Raw genomic sequence first — 17119 nt, 5'->3', positions numbered from 1 at the left:
CTGGGCTTTTGTTTTTGGGGAGATTTTTGATTACAGTTTCAATTTCCTTAATATTAATGGGTCTATTCAGGTATTCCAAATCTTCTTTGTTCAGTCTTGGGAGATTGTAGGAATCAAGGAATTCATCCATTTCTTTTAGGTTCTCTTGTTTTGTGGCGTATAGACCTTCAAAGTAGTCTCTAATGATCTTTTCAATCTCACTGGTTTCTGTTATGATGTCCCCCTTTTCATTTCTGATTCGATTTATTAGGGTTCTCTCTCTTTCTTTGTGAGTCTTGCTAGCAGTTTATAAATCTTATTTATTTTCTTGAAGAACCAGCTCTTTGTTTCATTGATCTTTTGGATTGTTTTTTTTTGTTTCGATGTCATTAATTTCTGCTCTAATTTTTATTATTTCATTCCTTCGGTCTGGTTTGGGTTCCTTTTTCTGGTCCTTTTCTAAGGTCTTGAGCCGTGAAGTCAAGTTCTCTATGTGGGCCCTTTCTTCCTTCCTGAGGAATGCTTGGAGAGCTATAAATTTTCCCCTTAACACAGCTTTAGCTGCGTCCCATAGGTTTTGGTAGTTGGTGTCAAATGTCTGGATTTTTTAAAAATAATTTTTATTAGTGAATCAACGTGATATAGTTACAGACTTACAAACTTTCATGCTTGTGTTTCAGTCATACAATGATGGAGTACCCATCCCTCCACCAGTGCCCATTTTCCACCACCAATGGTCCCAGCATCCCTCCTACCACCCCTATTCCATCCCCCCTCACCCCACCTCTGTGGCATGGCATTCCCTTTTGCTCTCTCTCTCCATTTAGGTTTTGTGGTTTGCTCTAGAGGTATTAAGTAGGCATCATGTTCAGTCTGTAGTCTATTTTCAGCCTGTGTCTCCCATTCCGAGAAGGCCCAGCTAGCACTCTTTACTTGGTGGTCCCTTCTCTAACTGAGCTGCCTTTTCTCCCAGCATGTGAGGCCGGCTTCCAAGCTGTGGTGTAGTCCTCCTGGCACTTCTCTCTACTGTTCTTGGGTGTTAGTCTCCCATTCTGTTACTTTATATGCTTGATTTATGGTTTTTTTTTCCCTTTCAAGTACAGTGCAGAAATTTTGTCAGTGTCCTATTTCCTGATTGACTCTTGGCCCTTTGGAAACAGTAATAAGGTCTTCATCATTCCATCTTAATCTTTATGATCAAAGGGCCTCTGGGTAGTTGAAGCCTGAATGCAAACCAAGGAAACCGAGTGTTGCAATCTGTCAATAGAGTAGGTTAGTAAAGCTCTTCTGTGTCTCTGCGATCCAGTGATTCCTCCCCCCCCCCCACTTTTCCTAATGATTTAAACTTCAGGTTGAGTTCCTTAATTTATAAGGTATTTTTATTAGTTCTGTCTATGTTGTGGCTATAGATAGGCTACTTTTGCTGAAGCAGTAAGCAATAGCCCTCAGAATCTCTGGGGCTTAAAATTTGTAAAGGTTCACTCTTTACTACTCAGGTACATAGTTTTACCTGGGCATGTTTGTCTTCACTGTTGACTGAAAGATCAACCCCCAGCTTGAATATTGCCCTTCCTCCCTGAAAGAAAGAAAACTTGCTTGTGGAGGAGGGGGTATCAGTAACATTTTGACCTAGATGTGTCTTATCAGCCACCATACATACTCATAGTTTATTGATTAGATAGAACCTAGTTATCTTCCCCCTACTTATCAATCTATTTAATCAAGGAGGATTTTAATCAAAAAGGGAGGAAGATTAAGAGTATATCTTAGTTTGTAGTAATGGCATATAAGGAAAGATAACAATACCTGACTTCCCAGAACATTTTTTATTGTGAAATGATAGTATAGTAGAGCCTACTACAACATAACACCTGCTACACGCTAAGTGCCTATCCAATCCTATTTCATTGTTATTATTCCTTTTTTTTTAGATTTTATTGAATCACTGTGAGATAGTCACAAGCTTTTATGTTTGGGTTACAATCTCACAATGATCAAACACACATCCCTCCACCAGTGCACGTTCCCCCCACCCCACCAATATCTCTGGTATACCCCCCTTTCCCACCCTTCCCTTGCCTCCATGGCAGACAATATTCCCCATACTATCTCTACTTTGGGGCATTATGGTTTGCAACACAGACACTGAGAGGTCATCATGTTTGGTCCATTATCTACTTTCGGCATGCATCTCCCATCCCAACTGGTTCCTCCAGCCATCATTTTCTTAGCGATCCCTTCTCTGTTCTATCTGCATTCTCCCCTCTGCTCATGAAGCAGTCTTCCAGCTATGGGGAAATCCTCCTAGCCCTTGTATCTACTGTGTCAGCCTCATGTGATGTTATTCTATACTCCACAAATGACTGCAGTCCCTCTATGTGTGTCCCTCTCTTTCTGACTCATTTCACTTAGCATGATACTCCCCATGTCTATCCCTTTATAAGCAAATTTCATGACTTCATCTCTCCTAACACCTGCATAGTATTCCATTGTCTAGATTCTTTCACGGCTGATTACAGTTGCAGTGTACTTGGCCGTTTTCATGTGGCCCAGCAATGGTTTCTCTCTATTCCCCATTCCCCTCCATGCAAAAATAAACTTAAGTAGTCCTTTCCTATATTTTTTACAAATTCCATGCAAGTAAAGTTGAGTTAGAGCAAATTTAGAGCCACCAGGGATCCTACTTTTCTAAGTTTTGCATTGACAAAGGTTGGTGGTTAAGTTTTAAGACGATCACTTCTAGACAGTGTTGCCATCAGCAGTAGTTTTGGACTCTATCCACTGTGTTGGCTTCCAACTTAAAGCCAAGTAGGCTTTCATTCTGAGACCATGCAGAAACAGTCAATATGTATCATATGCCTATAAAACTGGTCTCTGGATTAGTTGCAATTAGTTTGTAACACACTGCATCAGCATAACTGAAATGAATACATTTGGTATTCTGATGAAAGGGGATTGGCCATAAACATACTGTGACTGTTTTTTGTCACTCTCAAATGCTCTTTTCCAACTATTTCTTCTTTGTTCTACTAGTAGCTTTAAATTAATATGTCAGCATAGGTGATCTATTGATCCTTTCCCATTTGTCTTTTAAAACTGTTCTCACAATGTGGCACATATCAAATAACTTTTAATGTTTTCTTTGAGTAGAGAGTTTTATTAAGTGCTTTAAATGTAAATATTTCCTGGTAAAATATATGTCATGATTTTAAGACTGTTAAGACAAGGACTATGTAAATGTTTGAAATTTTGTTTATCAAATTATTAGTGTTTTATCAAGACAGAGAAAAAAGCAAGACCAGCAAATCAAATACAATAAATGATGGTGTTCTTTTTTCTGGAAATTTATTTTTATCTCAGTAGTGTTTATTTATTTATTTTTATTTTATTATTATTATTATTATTTTGCTTTTTGGGTCACACCCAGCGATGCTCAGGGGTTACTTCTGGCTTTGCACTCAGGAATTACTCCTGGCGGTGCTTGGAGGACCATATGGGATGCTGGGGATTGAATCCGGGTCGGCCGCGTGCAAGGCAAATGCCCTACCCGCTGGGCTATTGCTCCGGCCCCAGTAGTGCTTTTTTAAAGTATGGGCAATGGCATTCGGTTTTTTTTCCAGATTCTGGCTATTGTAAACAGTGCTTCGATGAACATACATGTGCAGATGTTGTTTCGATTATACTTTTTTGCCTCTCTGGGATATATTGCCAGCAGTGGTATTGCTGGGTCAAATGGGAGCTCAATATCTAATTTTTTGAGAATCGTCCATATATTTTTCCAGAAGGGCTGAACCAGTCGGCATTCCCACCAGCAGTGTAGAAGGGTCCCTTTCTCCCCACATCCTCTCCAACAGCGGTTTCTTTTGTTCTTTTGGATGTGTGCTAGTCTCTGTGGTGTGAGGTGGTATCTCGTGGTTGTTTTGATCTACATCTCTCTGATGATTAGTGATGGAAACTTTGGTACATCTGTACAATGGAATACTATGCAGCTGTCAGAAAAAAGGAGGTCATGAATTTTGTATTTAAGTGGATCGGCATGAAAAGTTTCATGCTGAGTGAAATGAGTCAGAAAGAGAGAGACAGACATAGAAAGATTGCACTCATCTAGGGTATATAGAATAACAGAGTAGGAGACTAACACCCAAGAACTGTAGAAATAAGTACCAGGAGGTTGACTCCATGGCTTGGAGGCTGGCCTCACATTCTGGGGAAAGGGCAACTCAGAGAAGGGATCACCAACTATAATGTAGTCGAAGGCCATGTGGGGGAAGGGAGTTGCGGGCTGAATGAGGGCTAGAGACTGAGCACAGTGGCCACTCAACACCTTTATTGCAAACCACAACAGCTAATTAGAGAGAGAGAACAGAAGGGAATGCCCTGCCACAGTGGCAGGGTGGGGTGGGGGGAGATGGGATTGGGGAGGGTGGGAGGGATGCTGGGTTTACTGGTGGTGGAGAATGGGCACTGGTGAAGGGATGGGTTCCCGAACTTTGTATGAGGGAAGCATAAGCACAAAAGTGTATAAATCTGTAACTGTACCCTCATGGTGATTCACTAATTAAAAATAAATAAATAAATTTATAAAAAATGAAAACAAAAATAAAAATCTATGCAATAGTAAAAAAAATAAAGTATGGGCAATGTCAATACATTATCATTATCAACACTTACTTTTTATTTTGTGAAACAAAGTCAATTTTTATTGAATGATACCTGCATAGAAAGATGTGAGAGGAGAGAAAGTGAGGAGCTTGTGTTTAAGAGAGAACACAGCCTTCACTAGCATGGAAAAAAACAGCAAGCAAACAGAGAAAAATAAAGCAAGATATGTGTTTAACAGTGGACACGGACGAGCATGCCCAGTTCCGATATTTCTGAAGATGGAACTGAGAAATATAATTAGGCTTTATACTCTTTTCCCGTCATTTATTTCTTATAAAAAGTAGTTTCTAAAATCTGTAAGAAGAACAGTTTATCATGGAGGATAAAATGAGAATAATGGATAAAATGAGAATAATTTATTTGTTCACGTGATTCTGCCCTTTGGTTGTTTGCTTTCAGCCGAGACTAAAACCTGAAAGTGCATATTTGAAAACAAGACACAATACTCAAAGCATTCTTTGATGTATCAGTTGCTGTTATGGGAACTTACTTTAGTGGGTCACTCTTTTAAGTCACTTCACAACTTTTTTTTTTTTTGTGGTGGAAGGGGCACACCCTGCAGTGCTCAGTACTTTTTCCAGGCTCTATGCTTACTAGCTCAGGGCTTTCTCCTGAATTATTCCTGGTGGGCCCAGGGGAGCCTGCCAGGGGTCAGATCCTGGTCAGCTCTGTGCAAGACAAAAGCTGTATGTGTTGCACTATCGCTCCGCACTATCCCTATACTGAACTTTTTTGTGTGGAAGAAATACCTCATTAAAGGCATACAGATGGTACCTAGGTTTCTAAAGCTGACACCTTAGAAAGTTTTAGTATAATATCAACTAAGAAGTTGTCATTGGTATATTGTTCTTAACTGGACTTTATATCTTATTCAGTTTCTAACATCCTTCTGCCGTTATTTATGTGTGTATAAATTGTTCTTCATGTTCTTAAAGAAAGACAATGAATTCCTTACCTTTCTGCCTCTTTAATATCTATGTGGCTAAATCCACCTAGTACCCGTATATTGAACATGTAGCTTGACTGGTTTTTGGATTTTCTATTGTACTTCAAAATATTCTTACCACTCTCATTCAATTTTTCTAGGCAATTCAATCAGCGCCCAGAAGATGGCTAAACTTGCAGGAATACCAGAGCAAGAAACTGATGTCTGACAATGGAGTGACAGTGCAAAGGTTCTTTGTCGCAAATACTGCCAAAGAGGCTCTGGAGGCTGCTAAGAGACTAAGTAAGCAAATGTCACAGGTGAAATATGTTTACCCACGTTTGTGAATTCTTAGGCAGAGGTACTTGCTTTACCTAAATCCCTTTGTTGAGGGTCATCCAGATGCAGTGAAGAACTTTCCTTTGCAAAGGCAAATAAGTTTAGTGAAAGACCTTTAATCTTTTGCGTGAGAGCAGTTCTCTCTGGTAATTTTTCTGAATTTTTCCATCTTCTATTTCTTTCACTGGTGGATTAGTGACTGGGTGAAATTTGGCTGAGGACACAACATCATTTTGTTTAATTAATTTTTATTTATTTTTTGTGTTTTTATTTTTTAATTTTCTTTTAAAATTTTTTAAATTTTATTGAATCACCATGAGATAGTTACAAGCTTTCATGTTTGGGTTACGATCTCACAATGATCAAACACCCATCCCTCCACCAGTGCACATTCCCCACCACCAATATCTCGGGTATACCCCCCCCTTTCCCACCCTCCATGCCTCTATGGCAAACAATATTCCCCATACTCTCTCTCTACTTTTGGGCATTATAGCTTGCAACACAGACACTGAGAGGAAATCATGTTTGGTCCATTATCTACTTTCGACATGCATCTCCCATCCCAACTGGTTCCTCTAGCCAGCATTTTCTTAGTGATCCCTTCTCTATTCCATTTGCCTTCTCCTCTCCACTCATGAAGCAGTCTTCCAGCTACGGGGCAATCCCCATGGCCCTTGTATCTACTGTCCTTGGTTATCAGCCTCATGTGATATTATTCTATACTCCACAAATGAGTGCAGTACTTCAATGCCTGTACCTTTCTTTCTGACTCATTTCACTTAGCATTATACTCTTCATGTTTATCCACTTATAAGCAAATTTCATGACTCCATCTCTCCTAACAGCTGCATAGTATTCCATTGTGTAGATGTAACAAAATTTCTTTAACCAGTCATCTGTTTTAGGGCACTCGGGTTGTTTCCAGATTTTGGCCATTGTGAACAGTGCTGCAATGAATATATAGGTACAGATGTCATTTCTACTGTGCTCTTTTGCATTCTCGGGATATATTCCAAGAAGTGGTATTGCAGGGTCATATGGAAGCTCAATTTCTTGTTTTTGAAGGACTGTCCATATTGTTTTCCAGAAAGGCTGGATCAGTCGGCATTCCCAACAGTGAAGGAGCATCTCTTTTTCCCCACATCTACGCCAGCACTGGTTGCTTTTGTTAATTTTAATTTATTATTTTTTAATGGAATCAACCATAAGATAGAGCATTACAAAATTGGTTATGATACATTTCAGTCATACAGTGTTCCAATCCCTATTTTCCACCAGTGTGATTTTCCAGCATCTGTGTTGTTCCCAGTTTCCCTCCCACATCCACCCCAGCCTGCTTCTGTGGTAGGTGTCTCTCCTCTCAATCTCTCTCTCTCTCTGTCTCATTTTAGGCATTGTGGTTTGCAATACAGATACTGAAAGGTTTTAATGTATATCCCTTTGCTTGCTTTCAACACTCAGTCTTTTCCAGGGCGATTATTTCCAACTAATATTGTCATAATGGCCCCTCCTCTATCTTTACTACCATACATCTCCCACACCATTAACCAACCATTGACCTGGCCCATTTTCCCTGGCCTTAGTTTCATAGTGTCTTTTTTTAAATATCCCACAAATGAATGCAGTCATTCTATATCTGTCCCTCTCCTTCTGACTCATTTCACTCAGCATTATACTCTTTGAGTCTATCCATTTATAGGCAGATTTCATGAGCTCATTTTTCCTAACAGCTGTGTAGTATTCCATTGTGTAGATGTACCGTTGTTTCTTTCTCCATACATCTCTTCTCAGGCACTCAGGTTGTTTCCAGATTCTGGCTATTATGAATAGTGCAATTGCAGCATTCTAAAGAGAAACGCATAATCCATTCCTCCAAAATTAGCCAAAATAACTATTTTTTTCAATTTTTAAAAAATTTTATTATGGGCATCATGATTTACAGAATTAACACTGGAAGAGTTTCATGCACAATACATTTCTGCACCACATCCTTCACCAAGTGCAAGCGTCAGCTTCAGTCTACAAAGCTCCAGTGTCCATTTCTCTGCTGCCCCTATACCTATCATACTGATATGCTATGCTTTATTAAGCCCAGCAATACAGACTGAAAATCACAGAGAAGCCAGAGGGGCCAGGGAAGAAAGGCTGCATTTTGACAGCACACTTACTTTATTTCAGTATTTTTCTGTCCCATTTTATATCTCTGTATGGTAAAAGACTTAAGTGCTTTTTCCTTTCTGTGCCTTAGTTTCCTTAGGTGAAGTAAGATTAACATGACTAATATTACTGGTGCCTGCTCGAGCAAATTGATGAACAATGGGACGACAGTGCTACCGTGCAAAAATATAATTATTCTAGCTCCCAATGCTGTTGTATTTAAGGGAAATTGTACATGGTAGAAAATCTGCAAATCCTCCTACTTAAGATATTGAGAATCTTGGTATCTGACTCTGCTATTTTTTCAGTGAACATTCCTTTTGTTGTCATACAGATTCTCTTATAGGGAATTTGGATTTGCTCTGTCCAATAGAAATATAAAATACAATAGACATGTGAGCCACAGAAAAAAACTTTATAATTTTTCCTTTTCTTTTCTCTTTTGGTTTTGGGCCACACTAGGCTTTGCTCCAGGATCATGCCTGGCAGGCTCAGGGAGCATATGTGGTACAAGGGTCACACGGCTAGGAAAATCCCTGACCTCTCCAGTCCTGTGTTTTCTAAATCACCTTAAGTCAAAATGAATGAATAAAGTTAATTTTAGTAGCATAGATTGTTTCAGTTACATCCAAAATGATATTTCAACACAACCTAAAGCATATCTCAATGATCTCTTTTCATTATTTCCCCCTTTAATCTTCACAAATCTGGTTCGTATTTTATGCCTCCAGCACTTCTCATTTTACACTCAAGCACATCGTGCTCCCTCAGCAAAGCTAGATCTCAACCTAGATTTAGTGAACCTTGGTGACCTGTGGTAATAGACTTAGTAAAGGTTAGTATTCTAACATTTTTCTATGAAATGATCATTTTTTTTTTGTTTAATCCTCTTATGGCTTGGGGAACTGGGTAATGAGAGCAAAGAAATGTAAAGTTCACATTGGTCTTTGGTCTTTATTTTCCCCATTATTTTCTTAAATGTGCTGACACAATAGTGTTTCTGGTCTTTAGGGTCTTTCTTAAGGGAATTCTGGAAGACAGCTGATTAACACTCCCCTACCTCTCCTCCCCCACCCAGCTCCAGGCATAGCTGTGAGAGTATTTATCTTTCAAATTTTATGAAGATGGGAAGTTACTGAACTAACTGGCTTCTTTGTTATGGATTTTTTAAAGCATTTATTTGGCCACATTTTTATGTTTGAGGATTATATTGTTTGCAAGGCAGAATTTTTGCTCCATAGGAATTAACAAGGTGTCATTTACATTGTGGGCCCAGGACAATAGGAGAGGGGAAGATCATTAATAATACCAGTTAAGCAAATATTCAAATTGAGGAAGAAAACAATTTGGAGGGGTTTTGAGAAAAACTGGAAACAGAGGGATGGAGAATAAGGCAACTGTGTGTACCATGCTCTGTACATACTTATGATAATCCGTTCTATAGTGTGGGCAGAGGAGGGCCTTTGTAATCCAGTTTAGAGCTAAAGGGAATTTTGAGAACTGACCCAAAATACTTCTGTTGAGGAATGAATAAGTATTCATTGAGCACTTATGGTAGATGGATCTCCTTTGACTTTTTCTTGTTGATCAGAGAGGAAATTTACAATATTGAAAGAGAAAGTGGTACAAAAAATATAACAGAAGTGTGTTTGTCATTGAGAAAGTAAAAGAAGTATCTGGCATGCATAACTTCACAGTGTTTATATTCTTGTAAGTTTTGCAGTTTTGCCAAATTGGCTTAAGGTTAAGAGCAGAGCTTGAGGGTGGGGAGATCTAGTTTAAAGGACTAGGGCACATACTTTGCTTGTAGGAAGTCTGGGTTTGATCCTTGACACCACACAGTTCCTTAAGCACTGATGACAATGGCTGTGAGCACTTACAGCTGTGGCCTCCCAAATGAAATAAAGAAAGAAAACAAATAAAGCTTGATCATGCACATCTTGAACATGGCACCTCTGCCTTACATTTGTGATAGTTAACAGGAAAAATTATATAGAAAGATAATATACCTAGCATGCAGTAAGTGCTATATGACATTTTATTGTTATTATTCATATAAGTGTATAATTTCAATGGATTTGTGTTCAGAGAATTCATTTGTTTTAAAATTTCTAAATGAAATATATTTGCTTGTCTTTCTACTTCAATTCAGATTTGGTCTAAAATAAAATATTTATAAAATACTTTGCGGATAAATAATGATATTATTTATGACTTTGATATCCAGTAATCTTGTTCTAGATTGTCATACAATTTTTTTTTCTTGATGGACCAGAGAAATAGTACAGCAGGTAAGTGCTTGCCAGCCTTTCACACAGCCGACCAGGGCTCTCTCCCCAGCACCCTAGGGTCTTCTGAATGCCATAAGCACTCCTATCCCTGTTCCTGACTGCAGAGCTAGTAGTGACCCCTGATCGTATCTGGGTATGGCCTAAAAGACAAATGAAACTTCTTTAATTTTTTGGTATCTGAACCTGCAGTTCAGGTTGGTGTCCATTGACAGTCCTCTCTGGCTTTCCTGATCCAAATGGGACTTGTTGCCATGTCTCCTCCTTCCCCAGCTTTTGATAACGGGAGACCATCTCTCATGCTGTCAGTCAGTCTGTTCCAAACTGTTGACAGTTTCAGTATAGCATCATTGCAAAGCAAGGAATGGGCAGGATAGAGTTAAAATCTTGCAAAAGTTATACGGCTCCTAATTGACAAAACTGGTATCAGTCCAACCCCCGCCAGATTAGATTTAATCTTCTCTACAAACATTTTTCCTCTTTACTAACTTGATGATGATATTCCTGTGAGATTTTTGTGTTTGAGTCAGCATTTTTAAGATGGAAAATGCATATTAATAAAATTAGATGATTGAATTAAAGCTAAATGTGGCAGGTTCTATGGTGCAATTTATAGAAACTGTAATCTGCATTAATTTTTTCTTAATGATTCATTTTGTTCTATCTCTTTGGGCAATAGAACATTTTTGCTATATAGTTATAGGAGGCTTGTTAATTTGAACGTTGGTTGAAAATGAGTAAAGCAAACCTTTGTTTCTGAAACAATTCATAATGATGATATTGAAAGCCTCATTTTCCTGCACAGAAAATGGATTTATATATGACTTAAATAGTAATTTGGCTTGGTGAATTAAGTTCTTAATATGTAGATAATGTTAATTTCTAGTAGCTTTTGTAATCGAATGTTAAGAAAGGAATTGTTTCTCTTACCTATTCTTAGGAGTTTTATTACATGCCTTACTCCGTTATGGATTACATTTAATAAATGCAATCAGTAGATAATTGCCAGATTCCTACTGTGTGTATGGTTAATGTTTTGCTGCTTTTCAGTTTTGTTTTTTTTTTTTATTTTTTATTAGTGAATCACCGTGGGGTACAGTTACATACTTACAGACTTTCGTGCTTGCGTTTCAGTCATACAATGAACAAGTACTCATCCCTTTACCAGTGCCCATTTTACACCACCAATGATCCCAGTATCCCTTCCACCACCCCCAATCCCTCCACCCCCACCTCACCCCGCCTCTGTGGCAGGGCATTCCATTTTGCTCTCTCTTTCCTTTTGGGTGCTGTAGTTTTCACTAGAGGCATTGAGTGCCAGTGTGTTCAATCTAGTCTACCTTCGGCTTGCATCTCTCAACCCGAGTTGGTCCTCCAAATACCCTTTACTTGGTGTTCTCTTCTGTATCTGAGCTGTCTTTTTCCCTAGCATTTGAGGCTGGCTTCCAAGCCATGGAATAGACCTCCTGGTCTTTATCTCTACTATTCTTGGGTGTTAGCCTCCTATTTTGTTTCTTCATATTCCACAGACGAGTGTGATGTTTCTACGTCTCTCCCTCTGTTTCTGACTCATTTCACTTAACATGATACTTTCCATATAGATCCATTTATATGCAAATTTCATGATGTCATCTTTTCTAATAGCTGCATAGTATTCCATTGTGTAGATGTACCAAAATTTCTTTAACAAGTCATCTGTTCTTGGGCACTCAGGTTTTTCCAGATTTTGTCTATTGTAAACAGTGCAGCAATGAACATACAAATGCAGATGTCATTTCTACTATACTCTTTTGCGTCTCCAGGATGTATTTCCAAGAGTGGTATCGCTGTGTAAAATGGAAGTTCAATTTGGAACTTTTTGAGGATCATCTATACTGTTTTCCAAAAGGGTTGTACCAGTCGGCATTCCCAGCAGCAGTGAAGGAGAGTCCCTTTCTTCCCACGTCTGCACCAACACCAGTTGCTTTTGTTGTTTTGGATGTGGGCCAGTCTTTGTGGTGTAAGATGATATCTCAGTGTTGTTTTGATCAGCATCTCCCTGATGATTAGTGATGTAGAGCATTTTTTCATGTGCCTTTTGGCCATTCGGATATCTTCTTTGAGAGAGTTTCTGTTCATTTCATTGCCCCATTTTCTGATGGGGTTGGATGTCTTCTTTTTTTTATTTTTTTGGTTTTTGGGTCACACCCGACGATGCACAGGGGTTATTCCTGGCTCTTTACTCAGGAATTACCCCTGGCAGTGCTCAGGGGACCATATGGGATGCTGGGATTAGAACCCGGGTCGGCCACGTGCAAGGCAAACGCCATACCTGCTGTGCTATCTCTCCAGACCCTGGATGTCTTCTTTTTGTAGAGTTCAATTAGTGCCTTGTATGTCCTTGGTATCAACCCCTTATCTGATGGTTATTGGGTAAATATCCTTTCCCATTCTTTAGACTGTCTTTGTGTTTTGGTCACTGTTTATTTTGAGGTGCAGAAGCTTCTCAGTTTAAGATAGTTCCATTTGTTAATCTATGTTTCCACTTGCTTGGCCAGTGGCATGTCATCTTTGAAGATACCTTTAGCTTCAATGTCGTGGAAGGTTTTGCCAACCTTGTCTTAAATGTATTTTATGGATTCTGGTCTGATGTTGAGGTCTTCAATTCATTTTGATCTGAATTTCGTACATGCTGTTAGGTAGAGATCTGAGCCCATTTTTTTTTGCATGTAGTTGTCCAATTTCACCAGCACCATTTGTTAAAGAGGCTTTCCTTGCTCCACTTCACATTTCTTGATCCCTTATCAAAGATTAGGTGATCATATATTTGAGGCTGTGTATAAGGATATTCAATTCTGTTCCATTGGTCTGCAGCTCTGCCTATGTTCCAGTACCATGCTGTTTTAATTATTACCTCATTGTAGCAGAGTTTGAGGTTGGGGAAGTTGATGCCTCCCATCTTCTTTTTTTTCCAGAATTGCTTTAGCTATTCATTGGGGTTTGTTGTTCTATATGAATTTCAGGAGTGTTTGATCCACTTCTTTGAAAATGTCATGCGTATCCTTATAGGTATTGCACTGTATCTGTATAATGCTTTGGAGAGTATTGCCATTTTGATAATGTTAATTCTACCAATCCATGAGCAGGGGATATCTTTCCATTTCATTGTGTCCTCCTTTATTTCGTGATGAAGTGTTTTGTAGTTTTCTTTGTACAGTTCCTTTACCTCCTTAGTTAAGCTGATTCCGAGGTACTTGATATTCTGAGGCATGATGGTGAACGGGATTGCTTCTTTCAAGGCACTTTCTTGTCTCTCATTATTTGCATATAGGAAGGCCATGGACTTTTGGGTACTGTTTTTATAGCCTGCAACTCTACTATACAAGTCTTTTGTTTGTAGGAGTTTATTGGTAGAGGCTTTAGGGTTCTCTAAATATAGTATCATGTCATTTGTGAATAGTGAGAGCTTTATTTCTTCCTTTCCTATCTAAATACCCTTAATATCTTTTTCTTGCCTAATCGCTATTGCAAGTACTATGTTGCAACATAGTACTTCCAGTACTTGTTGAACAGAATTGGTGAGAGTGGGCATCTCTGTCTCATCTCTGATCTTAGGGGGAAGGCTCTTAATTTTTCCCCACTGAGGATGATGCTTTAATTAAATTTAATAAGTAAATTAATTAATTTAATTTCATTGCCATAGGCTTGTAGTAGATAGCTTTGACTATATTGAGATAAGTTCCTTTGAAACACATTTTGGCGATAGTTTTCATCATAAACGGGTGCTGGATCTGTCAAATGCTTTCTCACTTTCTCTGCATCTATCGATATGATTATATGGTTTTTCTCTTTTCTTTTGTTGATATGATTTCCGAATGTTAAACCATCCTTGCATCCCCAGGATGAATCCCACTTGGTTTCAGTGTATGATCTTTTCGATGAGTTGTTGAAGTCTATTTGCTAATATTTTGTTGAGAATCTTCACATCTGTTTTCATCAGGGATATTGGCCTGTAGTTTTCTTTTTTTGTGGTGTCTTTGTTTGCTTTTGGTATTAGGGAGATATGAGCCTCATAGAAACTGTTTGGTAGGGTTTCTGTTTCTTCAGTTTCCTGCAAAACCTTGGAAAGAACTGGCAGTTGATCCTCTTTAAATGTTTGGAAGAATTGTTAGTGAATCCATCTATCCATCTGGACCTATGCTTTTGTTTTTGGGAAGACTTTTGATTACAGTTTTAATTTCCTTGATATTAATAGGACTATTCAGGTATTCCAGGTCCTCTTGATTCAGCCTTGGGAGATTATAGGAATCTAGGAATCTATCCATTTCTTCTCTTGTTTTGTGGCATATAGATGTTTTTTTTCTTTTTGGCATATTATTGAAGTTTGGGTCCAGTTATTTCAGTGGTCAGCTAGTGATTAAAAGTGACTTTGATACTTGCAATGGAATAGTAGATTTCCTAATCTTTACTTACAAATTGATTGCGTACTTAGGGCTGCCTTCAACTTTCAGCTGGCAACCTATGAGTCTTTCCTTCCCACTTATAGAAAGCCTCAAGGCTAACCAGATATGAGGGCTGCTATAGTCTTCTTGTCTCTCCCCCCCAAATCAGATGTTGAAATCCAAACATTTCAACATGAAGGTGGAGCTTCTGGGAAACAATTTGGTCATAAATGAGATCAACATCCTTATCAAAGATGCCAAAGCATCTTTTAATAATATGAGGGGCACAGGAAGAAGGTGCTCTGAGCAAGTAGGATCTCATCAGACACCTACTCTGTTGATGCCCTGGACATGGACTTTCAGTTTCCCAAAGTGTGAGAAATAATGATCCATGTTGACAAGCTATCCAGTTGATGGTATGTTGTAGCAGCTCAAACAAAGACAAGGCTGTCTTTTTTTATTTTTATTTTTATTTTTTTTATTTTTATTTTTATTTTCATTTATTTTATTTTTTTATTAATGAGTCACCGTGAGAGTACCATTACAGAGTTTCATGCCTGTGTTACAGTTATACAATACTTGAATACCCATCCCTTCACCAGTGCCCATTCTCCTCCACCAATGGCACCAGTGTTCCTCCCCCCTCCCCTTGCTGTCCCCCTTTTATACCCCCCCATACTTGCAATAGCAATTAGGCAAGAAAAAGACATTAAGGGAATTCAGATAGGAAAGGAAGAAATCAAGCTCTCACTATTTGCAGATGACATGATTCTATACCTAGAGAATCCTAAAACCTCCACTAAGAAACTCACAGAAACGATAGACTTGTACAGCAAAGTTGCAGGCTATAAAATCAATACACAAAAATCCATGGCCTTCCTATATGTAAATAACGAGACAGAGGAAAGGGAAATAAAAAAATATTCCATTCACAATTGTGCCCCAGAAAATCAAGTACCTCGGAATCAGCCTAAATAAGATGGTGAAGGATCTCTACAAGGAAAACTACAAAACGCTACTCAGCGAAATAGAAGAGGACACAAGGAAATGGACGCATGTTCCCTGCTCGTGGATAGGAAGACTTAACATTGTCAAAATGACAGTACTCCCCAGAGCACTGTATAGATTCAATGTGATCACCATAAGGATATCCATAAAATTCTTCAAAGAAATGGATCAAATACTCCTGAAATTCATATGGAACAATAAACACCCACGAATAGCTAAAAGGAATTCTTGGGAAAAAGATAATGGGAGGCGTCACCCTCCCCAACTTCAAACTTTACTACAAAGCGGTAACAATTAAAACAGCATGATACTGGTCCGAAGGCCGATCTGCAGACCAATGGAACAGGGCGGAATATCCGTACATGCAACCCCAAATATATGATCATCTGATCTTTGATAAGGGAGCAAGAAATGTGAAGTGGAGCAAGGAAAGCCTCTTCAACAAATGGTGCTGGCATAACTGGACAACCACATGCAAAAAAATAGGCTTAGACCTCGACCTAACATCATGCAGAAAAGTCAGATCAAAATGGATTAAAGACCTTAGCATCAGACCACAATTCTTAAGATACATGGAAGACAAGGTCGGCAAAACCCTCCATTATACTGAAGTTAACAGTATCTTCAAACATGACACACAACTGAGCAACCAAGTGGAAACTGAGATAAACAAATGGGACTATATTAAACTAAGAAGCTTCTGCACCGCAAAAGATACAGTGACTAGAATACAAAGGCAATCTACAGAATGGGAAAGGATATTCACCCAATACCCATCTGATAAGGGGTTGATATCAAGGGCATACAAGGCACTGGTTGACCTCTACAGGAAGAAAACATCCAACCCCATCAAAAAATGGGGTGAAGAAATGAACAGAAACTTTCTCAAGGAGGAAATACGAATGGCTAAGAGGCACATGAAAAAAATGCTCTTCATCACTAATCATCAGGGAGATGCAGATCAAAACAACTATGAGATATCACCTCACACAACAGAGATTGGCTCACATCCAGGGGAACAAAGACAACTGCTGTTGGTATGGATGAGGGGAGAAAGGAACTTTCCTACAGTGCTGGTGGGAATGCCGAATGGAATCCAAATTCAACCCTTTTGGAAAACAATATGGTCAATTTTCAAAAAATTAGAAATTGAGCTCCCATTTGATCCAGCAGTGCCACTCTGGGAATATAGCCTGGAGAGGCAAAAAAGTATAGTCGAAATGACATTTGCACCTGTATGTTTATCGCAGCACTGTTTACAATAGCCAGAATTTGGAAAAAACCGAATGCCCAAGAACAGATGAGTGGTTGAAGAAACTGGTACATCTGTACAATGG

General features: G+C 38.8%; 1 protein-coding gene across 1 annotated transcript in view; it reads left to right on the top strand.

Annotated features, from left to right (window-relative positions):
* Positions 1-17119, top strand: part of SUCLG2 (succinate-CoA ligase GDP-forming subunit beta) — a 366012-nt gene that overhangs the window by 71114 nt on the left and 277779 nt on the right. The window contains exon 2 of the mRNA XM_004612784.2: positions 5728-5869. Coding sequence (XP_004612841.2) covers positions 5728-5869 — 142 coding nt within the window. The remainder of the gene's footprint in view (positions 1-5727; positions 5870-17119) is intronic.

This window comes from Sorex araneus, chromosome 4 (genome assembly GCF_027595985.1).
Source record: "Sorex araneus isolate mSorAra2 chromosome 4, mSorAra2.pri, whole genome shotgun sequence".
Lineage (NCBI taxonomy): Eukaryota > Metazoa > Chordata > Mammalia > Eulipotyphla > Soricidae > Sorex > Sorex araneus.
The sequence above is the reverse complement of the archived record's forward strand: the minus strand, read 5'-3'. Positions and strand labels throughout refer to the sequence as shown.